Raw genomic sequence first — 20285 nt, 5'->3', positions numbered from 1 at the left:
GCAGGGTAGCAGGAAACTCTCCGCACACTCACCGGACCTGGGCTAGGACTGGGTCTGGGGGCTCCCGGAACTCGGCAGAAAATCCTACTCGGCGGGCGGGTTGGGGGAGGCACTGCGGAGTGGTGGGGGGCGGCCCGAGGGGCTGGGAGAGGGTCTGGCCCACGCTGCGCCTGGGCTGGGACTGGTCCCGCCGGCCGAATGTCCATTTTGTATCTGTGTATTTCAAAGTGGTTAGGATAGATATATAGTTACATTCCCTTAATGAATAGAATGATTTGTTCTAATGGTGTTTGTGAATAGGATCTCAAGTCCGCATCTTGTACAGCAATTAACCTCTAAGAAGAATGGATGCAGTGTGTTAGTTATTGAAACTGTCCTAGCGATTTGATTTGAAACTGTCTCATTGCTATTTGTTTATCAATAAAATTATGAAAATAAAAAAATAAATAAATTCCCCCATGACCTACAAAAAATAAATAAAGTTGTATTAAGTGGTTCTAAATTTTTACCTGGTACAAAAAGCCTAATTTGTCATCACTGGTTCATGGGATGAAAAAAAAATCTGATATTCCTTTAAGGATAAATACTAAAATCTTTTAAACTATATTTTCCTGCAGTTTATGCTATACTGATATTATGATTTTGTTTGGTCTTTTACAGGATAACATAATTTCCTCCTATTGGTAACATGAGAGAACATAATATCTTTTTAGAAGTCAATGATTATCCTAAAGTCATGCATTCTAGCCTTATAGATAACCTCTATTTCTTTATTTTCATATGGTGTCTAATCATGTCTATTTATAATAAATACATATCCATGCATAATCATTTTGCATATTTAAATTTTATCTCATTTTTTCCCCATTAAAATCTTAGAATTATTTGCTTTCCTTATGACTACAGAGTGGCTAGTTCTAAAATCAAGTTACCTAACACAGCAGTCATAAGCACCAAAACCATTATAGAAGTGTCAAAGGTTTACTTGAATCTGTCAAATGAACACATTCTTGTAAGCCCCTCAGGAACTATCATAGAGATTGATACCAATATCTAAGGTTTGAAAGCTATGTGATCATTCATTACATTTTGGATGTCGCTTCTCCTCAAAGTTGTTCTATTACTTGTAATGCGAGACAGACTGAGGTCAGTGTAAAAAGAAAAACATGACTTTTGTTATTGCTAATTGCCTAAGTTGCATTTCCCTTTCCTTTTTCAGAATGAAGAACAAATTTTGGTATTTTGAGTTTGGTACATCTGAAACTTTCTCAGCCACCTGCAAGAAGCTTCATGAATCTGTAGAAATAGAAGTAAGAAAAATGAATTCACTTTTGTAAAAACAGAAAATGGCTTGTGTTTTGTTGTTAATACGTCAATGGCATAGACCTTGCAATGAAATACACTTTCAGCAAGTATGTCCAAGAGTCTAAAATGTCTTTTTTGTCACTCATAAGGCATGCAGTCATCCCTGAGCTGTTCGTGTACAGTTAAGTATTGGTGTGAGATGATTTAACATAGTATAAAAATGAGAAGTGGGACACAATTTGGAGAGCCAGGGAAGAGGTTCATGGCGTAGTGTGGAGAGAAAGATGTAAGAGAAAAGAAGTAGTTGAAGAAAATGAAAAGAAGTTGCAAGATATATAAAACACTTAATATTTTAAAATCTCAATATCTCATAACCCTTAAAACACAGTTCACTAGAACTGTACTTACTTCCATGAATAAATTCTAAAAAATGTATTTCCCCATTTCATTCCCACTCATTAGCTAGGCCTTCTCAGTTCCCAAAGTTGCCATTTCCCTGTTACATATATAGGAAGTGAAAATGCCAAGAAAGGGAGCGAAGATAATAAGAAAAGACATACTTTGAAAAGACTTGGAGCAAATAGGTCTTCCAAAAATAGACAGACGCTGTAGGAGTAAAAAATTTGGAGACATATTGTAAAAGAAAATGACATGGTGAGATTCTAAATATTAAAGGAAAAGAAAAAGCTATATTTTGATAAATGTAAAGACAAAAAATAAGACGCAGAATTAGAAAACACGAATATTTAATGACGGAGAGGTAGGAATTGAGAAATGCTGACTCGGCACTTTTATTTTTATGAAAATAAATGCAAACGCACCCTCCTGATATGTATGTCATTCGCACGGTACATATGCAAGTTATAACTTGGTAAGCAGAAGTGGTTATGAGCTACAGAAGTGCACAACGACCTAACTAGGCTCTTTTTGTTCCTAACTTTCTATTTGATAACACAAAACTCAGAATAATACTCATCCTAATGTGATAGTGTTATTTTTTCTCATCATGATTAGAAAAATAATTTAAGAACTTGACACAGGCCAAGTGGTTATGACATAGGAATGCCCTTTTTCAATAGATTAGGCTTTACTATTAGTAAGAAATATGGTCTAAGAAGACTAAAGATTTGGACTCAAAATGGATTTTCTGACATTACCATGCTTTTTTTAATGTATTTGGTACAGGGTCTCACTACACACCTGGGACTCATAGTGATCCTCCTGTTTTCAGACTCCCCAGCGTTGGGATTACAGGCGTGCGGCACTGTGGCTGGACTCAGTGGCTGGCTCAGCATGCCCAGGGGCAGAGTCAGTACAGCCTGTGGTACTGCGGATTGAACCCCGGTCCATGCACTTGCCTAAGCAGGCACTTAGTCCTCTGAGCTCTCTTGCTATCCAGAGATTACTGTTTATGACCATATACATTGAACATGCATTAAATATTGTGACTAACAATATATGCCACTAATAATCAATACTATATTTAAATTATGTAATACAACATATAGTTTTGTGCTATTTATATTTAAAGGGGTACATATACATGTGTTGTGCATAGTTATTTGTAGTAATATATGTACATAATATTTATTTTAAAACTACAATTTCCCTTCACAGTCAAAGTCATTACTTTCATAAAATTGCCGTATACAGTAGATTTTGATCACCTTTTATTCTTAGAAAACTATGTCTAAAGGAAACCTGTGGCAAAAACTAACATTTAAGCCAACAGAAGCTCAGATCTGGTTGAATGAAGGAGGATACCCTGGTACCCCTGACCCTCTGTTAACCTTGGCCTGTCCCTGACTACAGATAAAGGAGCTGTTGACTTATGGGGAGATATTGTGTGAGCCACAAATTTTTAAAAACTCCAAGAACAAAGAGCATTATATAGCAAAAGACATTTGAATGAAAAGCAATGTGGAAAACATCAATTTTTAAAATTTTTATTTTTATTAGTGCTGTACATGTTTTCAGTACATAATGATTCCACACACCGAAGGACTTACACCACGTACAGGACACATTTATAATCTTTTATCTCACTTTTCCTACTTCGCTCCCTTTTAAAGTTCTAAATATGATAAAACTGAGTTGTTTTGTTCTCCAGATGCTTGCATGTTATAGAAAAACTATTTAGGACACTCCCTAGAAATCTGAACAACTAGAATAGAGTTGTTTTTTTTCTTTGATCCTTGTTGCTATATATGTTCCAAATTGGGCATTCTGACACTGCATTATTGGTTTGTTTTAGGAAGCACTACAAACTCTGTGTGCATTTTCCATCATGCTGTGTGTGTGTGTGTGTGTGTGTGTGTGTGTGTACATGTAAGTATCTGTGTGTGACAGCAATGCCAAATCTGCCTCTCTGCTCACATTTTAATGAATCCAGTCTATCATATTAGCAGAATATGTCTTTCTACCCTCAAGGTTGCTTCATAATTAAATATAGCAAAAACAGCAATTCAAAAATTGGATTCTGCTTGCTATTACTTCCTATGCAGCCTAAAATTACACCAAGTATGGTTTGAAAAATATACAATAGGGAACAAACCACATAAGAAACAACAGAACTTCAAGCAATGGATATACGTTTCACTGGCAGAGTATTCAAAAACAAGCCATTTTCTGTGTGTTTTATTTCACTCTCTTCTGTCATGTGGAAATCTCCTTCCAAAAGGGACAAATGTTTAGAGTGATATAAATATCATAGGATGGTAGTTGATAATCAAAATATTATTAGCTAAGATGTATTGATCTTAATTCCAGCTCACACTTGGTGCTGAGCACTCCGTGTGCATTATCTGTGTTAGTCTCCATGAAAACAGTACGAATTTACAAGATTTGTCATGCATCCAATTCTGAGCTTGTCATTCTCTTTAAGCACTTAGAAAAAAAAAAAAGAATTATGTTAGTGTTAATGATTAAATCTAAATGTTTATTTGGGACAAATAAGAATAAAATAGAGAAGATTGATTTCTGCATCTCTGTTCCAAACAAAGTAAGGGAGAGAATAGGCAAGCCAACTCTCCAGTATTTCAGTCTTTTGGTTGTTGGTCAGTCCAGAAGTAGGCTGTATTGCTCAACTGTTGTTGCTTGCACAAAATACCTGACATCTACAACTTCAGGGAAAGGTCTATTTTGGTTCTGGGTTTCAGACCTTGTAATTGGTTGTTTGCTGCCCCCAAAGCAAAGACATCAGAACATAAAGACCTGGTTGAAAAACTGAGCTCATGGAATCCAGGAAGCAGAGAGACAGAAAAGAGCCAGAGATAGGAAAGACAAGAAACCGTGCTCTAGGCCACGTCCCCTTGCCTACTCCCAGGAAGGTGCTTAAAAATCCCCTCAGTGTCTCCCAAGTCAATCAAGTTGAAAAATCAGTATTAACCATCACAAATCATAGATTTTAAAGCCAAGAACTTCCATCCCATGATATTGAGAATTGCCTCAATGATTATGAACTTTTCTAAACCTAATTGATCTCAAGAATTAAAAAATAAGCCCACAATGGCTAAATCTTGGAACATCTCTATGCCCATCAGTAGATAAATGGACAGAAAAAAAAATGAATGTATATATAATGAGTGTTACCCTTCCATAAAGGAGAATAAATTTGAATTATATATAGGAAAATGGATGCACTGTGAGACCATAATATTAAGTCAAGTAATTAAAACTCACAAGTTTAGTGGTTTCATTTATATGAAATGAACAATATAGAGAACAGCATGAGTTACAGAATTTGAAGCACAGGAATAGTCGGGTAAGCTAGCAAAGAGAACCAGTCTTGGGGCTGGCATAGCACACCCAGGGTTCCGGGGCCAGCACGGCATCTGGTACTGGGGATTGAACATGGGTCCTTTCATTTGCCAGGCAAGTGCTTAGACTGCCAAGCTATCTCCTCAGCCCTGCAGACAAAATCCTTAAAGGCGATGAGGTGGTTTCCCCCACAGTTCCTGCGCTAGCTCTCCTAATATTAACAATATCTATAAAGAAATGTTTTAAGTTTCACTAAGAAAAAATGTGAATATATTTCTTTTGATATAGACATAGAATCAGATACACTGTGGAACATGTTATAATTTATCATTAATTATATCTCATCAAATTTGCTGTCTCTGCTTACATTTCACCAGAGTAAAAAACTAGGATTAATATATATTGGCAAAATGTGCAAACCATCCTTTTAATCTAAATTTATCTTGGAAATAGCATCTTCCATTTTAAAACTAAGAAGATAATGGCCTCACCTCATTGCACTCTATAAATAGTACTATATGTTAATAACCTTTCCTACATAATAAAAATATTCAGGATTTATTGATGAACTGAGGCCGTTAGCATTTAGGCTTTTATATTCTTTTCTTCTGCAGTTACCTTTTCAAAGTTGTAAATCATCAAAGGGGATGAAGATATTACCTGACACCGTATTATAACTTGTTTATATTTCGTAGCCCTCGCTTTTATTTTCCTATACTCAACTGGTACGCTCCAAGTCCTGGTCTCCATCAGCACTAGCCCTGAAATTTTCCAGGCTAATGAACATAATATTAAAGCAAACAGAGGAAGGTTGCCTGAGGTCAAGAACTAGTGGAAACAAATCATTAATAAATAGCAATGTATTTAAGTACATCATCCTGCCCGCAAAGGGACATCAATGTTCTTCATCAGCTCTTGTTCTTGGCAACTCCTTAAGAATGTTCTTCTTCACTTCTTCAAGAATGACTTGTACTGCTCCCTCAAGCTGACACATGACACGGCTCTGAGCAGGGCCAACATGAAAACCAGCGTCCGCTGGTGTTCTTCCATTGTTGCGTATAACTCTACCAGTTCAATTAAAAGGAAAAAAAAAATCTACTTGCAACTTGCGCTTTTTCTGCAGATGAACAAAGGAATCCTCCTTCACTAATTCTGAAAGTAACTTGTCACAGCGGGGTTCGGAGGCCTAGTCAAATAATTGTCTTAGTGTACTACCTGCTGTGTTCAATATTGAGTGAAAATGGAAGCCAGGCCCCAACTCCAGCTTATTTCGAGATTCTTCTGTTATTTAAATCATTTTAGTCAGTTTGGGGGAAGCCAGACCTTTATAAATTAACAGCAGGGAAATACCAAAGGTGTCAGATTGCATATTTATCATCTTTTTCGTGTAATACTTAAATATGTATTAAGAAGTGACTGACATAAATTAGGCAGATTTCAGAAGCCACGGGCCGTGGCTTGTAGAGGACCCCCTTCTGCTTGACATTTCATCCTTGTCAAAGATCAAATTATTTTAATTTAGGCTGCAAATTATAAGGAATGAAGACTTCTTTGTGGGAATTCCCTGTGGTAATCTGACTTTTGTTGTTACTGCTGCTTGTCAGTGTGCAAAAGATATAATATGCATGCAAATAAGGTTAAAAAATATGTACTATCTAATTATCTAGCCAGTACTTTCCACTTGAAGACGGTAGGAGGCCTGACACACAGTATGTGTTTGATTCATTGAGGCCTGTAGGGTATTTACACAAGATTACTTTTAATTATGAAATTAATATCTGTTTATCTAGACTATATAGCAGTAAGTGAGTGTACACATGAGCGGAATTCTTTAGTAAAAAAGAAACCATCTTAATTTAATACATGAAAAGGAAGGGGAAAAATCACTTGTTTCTGGAAAAAAGAGAAAAACGTCATCCAGACCTTGCTTTAACTCTCTTCGAGACAACGTCGAGGAAAACTTGGCACTTTCTCTAGAATGTGCTTCAGCCCCTGCCAAGCAGGCTCAAGATGTGTTGCTTTATTTCACAGTTTTTATTTTCTGGTGCACAAATGTAATCCTAGATTCAGTGTGATGAGGTGAATGTGGAGAAAGAGAGGATTTTGCTTTGTTCTCAATTTGGTAGCCCAGTACTTCTTCTAAGTCTAAAATGTCATGAATTTCGAGAGAAATGAAGTTAGCATCAGTGACTTATTTTATCAAAAGATATGAAGAGTAAAGCAACTTCATGGCAAACATAATCTGGGTTATGAGCTACTCACCATGAAAAAAAGTCCTTTTAAAAACAAAAGTTATATGTCTTCTTAATTGCCTCATATTCTCTTCTCATATTGAGTTATAACTTAAAATAGAACAATTTCTGAAATATATTAACTTCTATTCTAGAAATCCCAAGGCAAATAATGCACTCAGTCATTCACAAATGCAGAATAGCCTTGCTACTCCTCACGCATATCCATCAACAGCAATGAACAGAAAAATCTCTAAAAATTAAAAATCGACTGTAACTAGTAATGACGGCAAGGCACTGCGTTCGTGATCTCTGGATGTTTTTCATTTTCACCAGAATGTTCTGTCACTAAGGGTAATGGTTGGTGCCTGGATGTCCCCCAAAGCATCATGTGGTCATGGGGCAGGCTTTACAGAGGCAGCTGAATCTAGAATTTGAGAGTGGCTCATTGCCTAGTGCTAGGATTGTTGGTGCAATCGCTGCACCTGCCCTCATCTGGGTACCCTGTGTACAATACAGGGGAAGAAGCGAGGCGTTCCTCTTTCTGGCTTATGTGCTTTGAGTATCTTTCCACGCCATGAATGGCTGCCCCTGTATTGCACCACCATCTTGCCTTGGAGCCAACTGAAATCTCCACACACTGAGCTAAGTAAACTTTCCTCCTTTAATTTGAGGCATTGGGTATTTTGTCCCAGCAATGAAAGAAAAGTAACTGAGAAATGCCGTAAACCAACAAGTCTGAATGATGTTTTGTTTATTTTTCAAACCATCATCACTTCCCTTGTGCTGATGGGTCCTCCCCGTTCATCTAGACAACTGCACCTCCTGTTGCCCTCGGTCTATTGCTTGGTCATTCCCATGTCTGAGATCATCTGAAGTGCTGTTTCACAGTTTTGTTCCTTGAAGTCTTCCAAGTCACTTCAATCCTTGCTTCCTCCGATGGAAATGGAAACCATGAATCAGGCATACTGGTGTTTTCCTTTGCCCCACATGGCGCTTTGTGAAGTGTGGAACTTTGCAGTAAGGGCCAATTATTAGAATCACTGCATGAAAATTGACCACACTGCTCAGAATCAACCTCCTTGTAACAGGCTGGGAATTTGCAGCTGGTTATGTGTGCAGAAAATACCGTATTTCTCAAAGGTTTTCTATAAACAAAGCCACACTAGTGATTCAGTTTCAACATTTTTAAGGATTATAAATGATAATACGCTAATGTTACTTGATTTGTGTTATATTTTATGTTGACATGTAGGAAAAGCATTTATGTGCTTTTGAAATTGTTATCTAGAAATGTTAGTGTTATCAATGTATAAGCCCTTATTAGGAAATAAGTGAAAAAAGAAGAAACTAAAGAGGAAAAGCTAAAACATCTGACAGTTTCTGTTCTTTCCTTCTGCTGGTCAGTGTGATGGAGTGCAGATAGATTTAATGAACATCTCCCTGGAAGGAATTGCGATCTTGAATATACCAAGCATGCATGGAGGATCCAATCTTTGGGGAGAGTCTAAGAAAAGGAGAAGCCATCGACGGATAGAGAAAAAAGGCTCGGACAAAAGAACCACCCTCACAGATGCCAAAGAGTTGAAGTTTGCAAGTCAAGGTAGGGTTTCTGTGCACCTGCTCATTCATCACATTTTAAAGGCTACCGTGAAGGGAACTTTCCACTGCATTATGTCATCATCTGTGTCTAGGTGTGCCTGCAAAACCTCCTGTGGTCATGGGGCTTTTGTGGAGGTAGCTGAATCTAATGTGTGTGATTGATTCCTAGTGCAAGGTAGGGATTAAGGGTGCTGGGATTAGGGTGTGTGATTAGTAAATCACTCCACTGACTGGTTTGGCACAGTTCTGACTGGAGTTAAGGGTGTGAGTGATGTACAAGCCCTAGGGCGGTTAGTGTGCATATGATATAAGGACAGAAAGAGTCTAGTCCCCTTTGCCTGTGCTGGTTGTGGGAGCCATGAATCATTCTCTGTGGAGCTGCCTACATTGAAGACAGTCAGTTAGGGACTGAGTCTTCTACAAACTGAGAGCTAAATAAACCTTCCCTCCTTTAACTTTGGGTGCTGGTTATTTTGTTGCAGCTACGAAAAAAGTTATATGTTATCAATAAATGTCTTATTATGCAGTTGTACTTTTTCTATCATCAGATAGCCTTGTGTGCTTAAATTATGTAATAATAGATTTGGAATTTATATATGGTTTTCTTAGACTTTTTTTCTCCTGTATTGTCTTTCTCCAGCAAGAGCATTTTCCACACAAGACAATATTAAGGATATACTACAGATTAACCTTTTCTGAAATTGACTAGTTTAGTCTGGATGTTGGGTGGCATGACAAAGCCTGTGTGGACTGTTCCAAGGTTGCACTGGGAAAGATTTGGATTTTGCCCTCTCTAATCAGGCTTGGCTAAAGATGTCTTACATTAAGCTGCATTGTTCTAAGTATGATCTATAAGGGAATGCTTAAAGATCACACGATAAAATTTTATGATCTTTTATTTTTCCCAAATTGTTAGTAACAACCACCAGGAGATCTACAAAACAGTAAGCAGAAAGTAACAAAATAAGATACAAAAGTTGTGGGACAGAATGTTTAAATGGGCTTTAATATAATTCAGAATAGTACATGACATTTATTCCTTCCTGAGAGATTTTTTAAAATATTTATTTATTTATTTATTTATTTATTTATTTACGGAACCGGGGATTGAACTCAGGGGATTGAATTTATTCTACTGAGCTATCTTGCCGGCCCCTTCTTCATAGATTTTACAAGCAAAGGTAATAAAATGATGATGTTTGCCAAAAAATTATATGTATTAACATACATCTTTTGCTTTCTAAAATTTACCTAATGCCATTATTGCACCAGGAAATATGATAATATATGGTCTTAATTCAAAGTAGCAAGGACAAAATATAAGATCACAGCCTTAAGACACTCATACAAATAAATAAATAAATAAATAAATAAATAAACAAATCAGGTTTTTGGACTTTCTACTAGTGGGCAATAATTCTATGGCTTGTTGCCTCTGTTATGTAGAATTTGGTACTGTGAGGGTGACAAAGATCAGTGGTGACAGTGTTAGATTGTTAGAGAATCTCAGTCCCTTGAGACCAAAGCTTGCTGCAGCCTACTAATGACAGGAGGCTTGGAAGCTTCTGAAGTGAACAAATAAGCCTGCATAACTCTGTAGTTTAGTGCACCAAAGATTACAACAATCAAGTGAAATATTTCATACTCAGAATATAATATGATTATGAAAACATGAAGAAAAATGACATTTTAAAGACACATAAAAATTCCTATGTGACTTACTAATGAGTGGAAAATAAATATTAGCTTTTAGAAGCCATGGACATTAATATTGTCATATTTAAATAACAATCTAAGTGTAAGACAAGTAGATTTCTGAGAATAGTAAAAACTTTTAAGAATTAGAATTAGCAGTTCAGACAAAATAGCACAGCGGATTGCAGTAATTGCAAGCAGGCACAGGGGGTGGGGGTACAATCCCTGGGTCTTCCATGCTGGCCCCACCCCTGGGGCATGCTGAGATGGCAACTGAGACTGGGCGTGGTGACGCTCACCTGTAATCCCAGCTCTTGGGAGGCTATAAACAGGCAGATCACTATGAGTCTGATCTAGTAGTGAGATCCTGAATACCCTGTAGAACCTTCCCTAAAATAAAAAAAAAAAAAAATAGAATTAGCTTAAAGACCATAAACAGACCAACTTACAAACTCTCAATTATACAAATTACATTATTAGGTATTATCTCTGCATTCGTTGGTTCTCTTCTTACAAAAGTCTTAAGCTATACATGTATAAGCAATAACTATCAAATATTCCAGGTTTTTCATTCTAACACTTCATTCCAACAGGAGGTATGGTCTCTCCAAGAGCAGGATCCAGACATTGAGCCAAGTTGATGCTCAGAGGCTCAGCGGCCAGTCAGGTTCACTCCCTGAGCTGTTGAAAGCGTGAAAGGCATATGGCTGTGCTCCATGCAGACAAACATCTGTTGAGGCGAATATGTGCACTGCCCCTGTGCAGCTGCCTCAAGCAGACCGACTGCCTGGCCTCACAGCTCTCTCAGTATGCTGTTTTCAGGAGTACAAATTTGCAATAAAGCCTGAACTATCTACGGCTATGGTTGTAGACGCCTGGTACTCGCATGTGTGGGAAACACTTTCTTTTTTCCCTACTGTCTTCTTGTTTTCTCCAGTTGGAGCTCTTGGAATCAAGTCCCCATAATAAAAGAAAAGTGGAAACATTCATGATCTGTGATTCTAGAACACAATTTTCTCATTATGTAGTTTTTGAATGCTGTCACCATCTGCACTTTTTTTTTTTTTTACCGTGTTTTGAAATTGATACATCTTTTTCTAAATTTTGAAAAATATTGTTAGGGTAGGTGCAGAGAAAGTATAAATTCATAAAACAGAGATAAGTTATATCATCTAATAGAAGAACTTAAAGTAAAAAAAAAAGCCTCACACTCTTTGATTTATTTAAAGAAATGTTATAGGCCAAAGATTAAGCTGGGTGCATCAAACCCTCCAAATATTAAAATCCATATGGTCTGGAACTGCTGGACTATTCACTTTTGGAGGAGACTCAAATAACAAGCGAACATTCCATAAATTTGTAGATGGGGATTTTATGATAGGCTTAATTCAGAGTGAACAAAATTATAAGCAATTCATTTAATTATATTATTCCATTGAAATTTATGGCACTATTTGCATGCAGTTGTGAAAGATATTCTTCCTCACACACTCCTAATTCCCCAGCCTCTTTCCTTGAGAGTGTGTTTGTAAATACAAATTAGTGCATTATATATCGATGGCACCGTCTTTAAGCAGAATTGCAAAGTAGGCCAAGTTTGTCTTCAGTGCTCCTTGCTTTAATATTTAATCTTTCCCATGTCTTTCAATTTGAGTTCATCTTTACCTCCTGCTCATCTAAATTAACCTCAGAAAGATGTCTAATAAATTCATTCACATTAATGTATAAATGACTGATTGCAGATGAAGGTAGCAGATTTGCATTTTAAAAGATATAAAGGCCTTCAGCTAAAACATTATTTTTCATACTGTGCTCCACTGAATTATAACTGCAATTCTTCAACAGTTCTCTAAAAAACTTGGAGCAAATCCACTGCATTATTTTGAAGCAATAAAATAGTCTAATAGAAGTGCAGAAAAATGTGTTCTCTAAAGAGTTTACCATATTAACCATTCTCGAACCATTAATTTGTGTTAGCAGGTGACAGCAACTTCCTGTGGCCTTTCTCTTCCTTTTCCTCTTTTTTCTTTACTTTCAGTTGAGGAGACAGAGATATACAAGGATAGGCAGACAGACAGACAGACAGACAGACAGACACATGGATACACACACTTATACAAATGTGGCTTTGATTGGGAGGTCTATAGCCCTGCTTTGTTATGTAAAAGAACATGACTCTTTATATTTAATAAGAAAACTTTACAAATGGACACATTATCATCAATGCATATGTGAACCCGATCTAACTAAAAGGCCAGCAAATTCAGATATTTTTGTTTGGCACAGAACCAAATAACATGCAGCAATCAGTCGAAGGGAAAACTTGATGACAGTGCTAGTATTTTAGATACAAATTTAGACTATTTTGAGGAGCATTATTTACTGTCAAAGAAAGCACGATTGTTGGCTAGCTTCACCAACTAATGGGCTTGTAGATAGAGATAGAGACAGAGACAGAGATAGAGACAGAGACAGAGACAGAGATATAGAGATAGACATAGACGTGAAAGTAGATGTAGACATAGACATAGTCATAGATGTAAACAGATACAGATACATAGATATATACGCCAAGCTTCTCTTAGAGATTTGATTTCACAACTGCAGCTCATAGCTGCAGCTAAGGAGGTAGCCATAAAATTTAAAGTTTTGTTCTATGCACATAGTAAAATAAATCTGATAATTTAAATTTTGAGCGACTGGCTGAATCAGACAGCAAGTAACAGTTTCATGAATTTCCATTTAGGAAGCTGCAGAACTATATTAAAATTGGCACCTTCAAAAGTATTTTTTAATCAAAGTGTGAGTATGTCTCAAGGGTAGCGGGCCATTGTTTTTCTAATCGGTTAAGCTTTGAAGAATCAAGAGGATGATTCCACACTTCAGGAATGGAATCAAAACAGTTCAAGATACTTAAGTACAATATGAGACGTTGATAACACTAAAGTACATTATGTGTGTGTTTCAGAAAAGCCCCAGTACCACACAATCAAAATAACACATAGAAATCAAGAAACACAGAATAGCTATGACATTGGAACAGGAATAAAACTAATTCCTTCGTGTAGTTTGGCTCTTTTGAAAAGTTTAACCATTCGAACTTTAAAACATGTTCATACAAATATGAATCCGATTTTGTCTTCTATTTGCTGCTTTTTGAGATATTTCCTCCATTGCAAAGAGAAAAGTTGTCAATAGATTTTAAAAGTCTGAGAACGACTGAGTGGAGGGGATTACGCTCGAACCATAGTTTCAAGCATTTGCCAGAAGCGAGGGGAGGTGCTGCCAGGGGCAGCGGGATTCGTGCTGGAAACCGCACTAAGTAGGTGAGTGCTGCACTGGGCACAGGCACAGCTAGCCAAGTACTTGTCATAGGAAAGTTTATCTTAAAAACTAATTAACATACTATGTCATCCAGGAAATTTTCAGTGACTTCATTCCTGTGTACCAACACTAATTCCTGTATCTGGTCAGAATTTCCTGAAGTGCAGCAAGCACACGCCCGTTGAAAGATGGGATGGTTTAGCTGGCACACTCAGGAATAGCTGAAGCTTGGTCCGCACAAACACACACACACACACACACACACACGGTGATGGAAGGGGAGAGGTGGAAGTTCATCCCCTTCGAAATGCTTTCCCTTGCTTTGAACACACACATCCCTGCATTCTGGCCACTTTGGGGAGCAGCTCCGGGAATCCTCCCGCGAGCCTCTTTACAAGGGGTGATGAGAGCTGGGAGGAGGCGGCTGCCAGGAGCCGTCCAATGGAAGTCGGGCTCGAGAACACAGTGCAGCAGGCGGGTCCTCAGCAGCCCTAGTTGCCAGGTGTGGCCTCTTGGGACTTTGGTTCTTTCCCAAAGTCAAAATGGCCATGATGGTGAACTGAGCTGATTCTGGACACGGAGGCGACCACGGCAGCATAACGGAAGACACGCGTGAAGGCCGCAAAGCTGCTCCAGAAATCGGCAAGAATGATGAGAAGGCTGCGCTCCCAGCAGAGGACGTATTTACAGCGGGAGTAGGGGCAGCGTGTCTTACGCTGCACTGGAATCATTTTTTAAAAAATTAAATATTCACTGTTTTTCAATTATCACATTTGTGGGTTTCTATGTTCATATATGTATTTTAAAATAGTAATACAATGTTTTCTCTCACCGGTTAGGAATGCTGGTTTTATTTATAAAAGCAACCAATGTTTTTCTAAGAAACATTTAAATAATAATGGAGTAAAACAACTACCTCCACCCCCTGCCTTTTGCACAGTTTGATCACTGTAAATATTTGTATTATTTTTTTTTCTTTTGAGGTACCAGAGATCGAACTCAGGACCTTGCACTTGCCAGACAGACACTTACGCTGCTAAGCTATCTCCCCAGTCCAGTATTTGTATTCTTAATGAAATTTGTATAAAGTTTATTTTGTATGATCTCCTCAAGAACAGCCTTTGCCATGTACTACTTTCTACAAAGGGTGTCTTCATTCACCTTACTGGATTTCTCTGTGCAGGGTAGTACCTTAGAATAATATGTGGATGGGTTTTGTTTCATTTTGTGAGCTGGAAGGAAGAAACTGTGTATCTGACTTGCTAACAAGGAGTTTCCCTACATCAAATGATGAGCCTGTGATCCTGATTTTTTTAAACTCCCCACTACTATGAAGACCAATAAGCGTGGCAATCCAAAGCAAATTGATGGCACTGCATAAATGAGAGAATATCTGTAAACATTTGGCAAAACTTGAATTTTATTTTTTAAAAATCTAATGGATGTAACTATTCTAATATCTTCATGTTTCATAGGAGACCTGGGAGCTCTGGGTTAATCTGAGTCTGCTGTATGTTGTATTGCCCACACAGTTGCGTAAAGAACATTGAAATAGGAAAACTTTAAAACTTTCTGTACCTTTTAGAAGTTAGATATATCAGAAATTTTATGGTCATGGGCATTTGTAATCCATTGTTACCAATTTTCTTAGGTATTTCTATGGGTTATTTGGGGTAATTTAGAAGTGGATGTTTTAAATTGTCTAAATATAAATGCAATATTCATTTCAGAACTGTAGATGATGTATTTGGCATTCAAATCCCAGCAAGCAGCACAATTTCCAAGCATTTAAATTCAGTGATTAAATCAATTAAATTTAGAAACAAGAAAAAGATTTCATGCAACATTATTGTACCTGGATGTTAAAGTTGTTAAAGAAAGATCGTGGCATTTGAGATGTTGTATTCCACAAAGATATATGCATATACTTATAGCATGATAATTTCATTGGTTGAAAATAGATAGATCCCAACATTTACTGTATAATATCCTTTAAAGAGATGTCACAAAATGAGTTCTTAATTGTATGCTTTTAACTGTCTCCTTTGACATTTTTCAGCTATAGGTAATGCAAATAATAAAGCTACAGAAGTATCAAAATCGTGGTTTGCAATTTAAGATTATGTAGCTAGGTATTTAAAATGACAGCACTACTTACATTTCAAAAGAAACAAGCATTTAAAGTTTATAAAACAGTTATAAAATAAATTAGAGAATATAAGGCAAATTTAATATAAAAAGATTTTGCAAATCTGAGACCAGTCAGTGTTGTCTTTGGCCTTCCTTTTCTATAAATACTATCAATCTCATAGGACTTCTGAGGCAGTATACTTCTCTGTAAAATAATAAGTGCTGTTTTGAGAACTTCTACATTCCCAGCTATTGGTTCTAGTTGTAACTGTGGAAGCGGAGGGAAGACATAAATACTTTATCATATCATTTCCATATATGCTGTGGTCTGATTTCATTGATAAATTTATCAGCTTGTTCATTTCTAATCCTGTGTCTGTTACAAACAATAGCAGCTATTCAACCCAGGATAAGATTATAAGATAAAATTTAAATAAGTTTACCTTATGCAGCGATGCATAAGAATAAAACACATTTTCACATTAAATAAATATTGGCCAATTACATAAATTTCAATTAATTAAATAACACTTGTAGATCATGAATTAAAATGGCATTGCAAAAGATTTGCACTCCAAATGTGAAGCCATCCATATATGTTTTCTAAATCTAAAGCCCTAACAGTTTTGTCCTTTAAGGGTAATGATTTAAAGTTCAAGTGGTAGATCCCTGAGGGAACTTGTAATGATTTTTCCTGTTATTAGGATGTATGACAATAAATCAGACTGGATTTTTAAAAATTAAAAACATAAAAGAAGTATCAAAAAGAAATTAATTCAACTATCTTAAGCATTAAATGCAAGTCATAGTTCTAATTTTTCCTACTAGATTGTGTTTTCTATCAAGATTAAAAATGTTAACCAAGGGGCTGGAGAGATGGCTCAGTGGTCTAAAGCACCTACTTAGAACAAGCTTGGCAAGGCATCAGGGACCGCGGTTCAATCCCCCAGCACCACATGCCAGCCAGCCCCGCCCCCTGGTGGGCTGATCTGGCCACACACACACACACACACACACACCCCTCTCTCTCTCTCTCTCTCTCTCTCTCTCTCTCTCTCTCAAATAAATAAAAAAAAATTAAAAAAAATAAAAAAATTAAAAAAATTAAAAAAATAAAAAAAAATGTTAACCAACAAAAATTATGACATAATTCAGAATAAAACTTCATTTGCTCCATCTTGTGGAATGATAGCTCATTTACAGATCCTGAACAATACTAGACACGAATGAAACTTCTATTTTACCTGCATTGTTTCTTTTAACCTTTATGGTTGTGCTAAAATGCCCTAGCACCTGCTGTTCCTTGCACATTCTTAGCCAACTGTAAAAAGCACTAGGGGTATCCACTAAGAAAAAAGAAACCTGTTTCTGCAAAGAATGAAACTCTGACATCTACTTAATTATCAATGACTAATGAATTTGGGTTACCCAAAGCAACTAATCACTAGAGTTCCCTTGCCATGAATTTAGTTTCCATGAATATAGTCTTTTATTACATAGAGCTAGTTAACACATGAATGGAAGCTTCTTGGACAGTAGCCAGCCCACTCCATTTTTGTGGAAATCGATAGAGATTCATATAGATCACAACCCCTTTACACTGATTAATCAGTCTTCTTGCTTAATAAAAACAAGTTCTTTGTTCTTCTTTTGATAAACTATGAATTTTTAAAGTTGGTTTTTTAAACGTGTGCTTTAGGCAGGAATTATTGGCTGCTGCACAGTATCAGCTATTAATCAGATTAAGCTAAATATTGGGCTCTGAATATTATAAAGTGACAGACATTTAAAATAAGACTAAAATCTCCATGGATAAACATGACTAATTTAAATGAGCCCCGGGGAGCTTTTTTGGGAAAGTTCAAATGCCTGACGAATGCCTCACTGCTATTCTAATTATCCCATAATATGATACAAAATAACAATCTCATTTCATCCTTTTATTTACAAAGCTGCTCCCATTAGCATTACATTTTACCTGTTCAAGCACTGAAAAATTATTCCTCGTCGAGAGATTCATTAAAGGAGAATAATTATATTATATTTCACAGATTGGCAGAAAGAAAATGTATCTTTGAGCAATTCCATTTCCCTGAGCAGTTGTTCATTTCAGAGTTGGAGACAGGTCTATTAAGTACTTTCTACCCTTTTTAAACATGTCAAAGCTAACCATTAATACTGAAATTAGTAATTTGGTTTCGATTTAATGAAAGAATTAGCTTCTATTTGTAAAATTCAATTGAATGAACCACAAACACGACAATATTTCCAAACGTATTTAGTAACAAGAAAGCACTAATTCTTTTTCTTAGGTAGAATGTGTTCCATGCAGGTATATTTTGATAAAGTTCTTAGCATAGTAACTTTTCCCATGACTAATGCTTCTTTAACCAAATGTTACATAAAAATATATACTAAGTATTCAGTTTTCAGTGTCTTGTTAGAAGAGTGAAAGGAAGAAAATAATCGGTATTAGTGAATTCCATATTTAGCTATTCTACAAGAAAAATATTAGATTTATGATTATAGGTCTTTTGGAAGTTAAAGATAATTAAGTGGATAAATGTATTACTTCAACAGAAAATAGATTTGAGATGTTATTTCATATTTGAACATGTTAGTTCGGTGAAGGTTATTATCCATCCTCATATGCAAAGATACACTTAAATTTCTTCGATAATCAGTTGAGCAATAATCAATATATTAATTAGTGGTGGTTTGGCTAAATTTTCTGTTCAATGAGAATTAATCCTTGTAGTTTTTATTTCACACCACTGTAGCCAGCTCACTAAGAGTGGAACATCAGAGGGAGTCGAGCAAAGTGAAAATCAAGGAGTTGATCCATCTTTCACCCAGCAAAAAAAGTATGAGAGATGCTCTTTTGATTTTAAAACAGCAGTAATTATATCAAATTAAATAGCTATTTAATTTGTGTGTAAGTTTTGAAGAGCTCTCAAATATGCAATGAATTTCTCTATGTGTCTTATTTGAAGAACATGTACCTAACATATGCTGACATATTAGCAGGCTTATTTTGACTTAGAGTTGGAGTTTTAGATTTTGTACATTTTTGTGGTAAGGGGTTATTTTGAAACTTGTTATTTCTGTATTTTCTACCTTTTTTATTAATGAGGGCTGTTTTTATCCAATGAATTTCAAAATAGTTTACCTATATTATTTTTGTGAAATAAACTATTTTAGTATTTGTTTTTCATTCCTGCAGTTAGGTTTTTGAATATATATATATATATATATATATATATATATATATATATATATTTGAACATACTACTTTTTATCCAAATGTTCATCTAAAAATCAACAATTAACAAGGAACCATAGCAGGTGTTTTCATTCTTTTGAAGGCGGACAGAATATGCTGTTTATGGTAGACGCTGAAATTTAACATCCTGTGTGAGCCTAGAAGCCATGCTGTTATTCAACTCATTGCAAACAAACAAAGCAAAATAAATGAATTACTTTAGGCATAAAAACTTGAATAAAATTAAGAAAAATGGACCTATAAAACTCATATAGGGCTGACCAAATAGCTCAATGGACTAAAGCACCTGCTTACGTAGGTGCAGGAACAGGGTCTGATCCTCAGTATGCTTTGCAGGCCCGCCCCCGGGGGGGCGCTGAGATGGTGACTGAGCCTGGGAGTGGGGTGCCTGCCTGTAATCCCAGCGCTTGGGAGGCTGAAAATAGGAGGATCACTTGGAGTCTGATCTGTATAGTGAGACTCTGTAGTCCCTGGACTAAAATACATTTTAAAAAACCTAACACATATGGCTGTGTGTGTGTGTGTGTGTGTGTGTGTGTGTGTGTGTGAAGTATAGTACAGAATAACATCAAAATTATTTTGGAAGTCTTACTCAGACAACTAGGGACCCAATCATTACTTTAATGAAAAAGTGGTGAGAGAAGATAATTTTTTGTTTTAATTGAAGAAATTGTACAGCATAGGGCAAAGCTACTTTTCCCCAAGACAGCAGGCTTTCTCCCATTTGCCCAAGAGGGAAGGAGGGTAGAACTGGATAGAAGAGAGCAGGGAATTTCTTCTTTCTGCCCATTTCCTTTATTTTATTGCATGGCATCATTTGAGATGCCATGAGATGTCGCCTTTTATTGAGATGTCATGATTGTCCCTTCACTAGAGAAGCAGGCCCCTTTGAAAGCAATGCCTGCCACACTAGCAATTCAATTTCCAAAAGAATTACTCGTACCTCTGAGTCAGAA

The 20285-nt window shown here is 36.5% G+C and overlaps 1 protein-coding gene across 2 annotated transcripts in view; it reads left to right on the top strand.

Moving 5' to 3' along the window:
- Dgkb (diacylglycerol kinase beta) overlaps window positions 1–20285 on the top strand; it is a 705005-nt gene that overhangs the window by 530397 nt on the left and 154323 nt on the right. For both annotated transcript variants that reach the window (XM_023709934.1, XM_023709933.1), the window contains 2 exons: window positions 1220–1310; window positions 8703–8898. In XM_023709934.1, the coding sequence (XP_023565702.1) occupies window positions 1220–1310; window positions 8703–8898 (287 nt within the window). The remainder of the gene's footprint in view (window positions 1–1219; window positions 1311–8702; window positions 8899–20285) is intronic.

The sequence above is a fragment of the Octodon degus genome, unplaced genomic scaffold (assembly GCF_000260255.1).
Source record: "Octodon degus isolate 3935 unplaced genomic scaffold, OctDeg1.0 scaffold00015, whole genome shotgun sequence".
In the NCBI taxonomy this organism is placed as follows: Eukaryota; Metazoa; Chordata; class Mammalia; order Rodentia; family Octodontidae; genus Octodon; species Octodon degus.
This window is presented reverse-complemented; position numbering and strand designations above follow the sequence as displayed.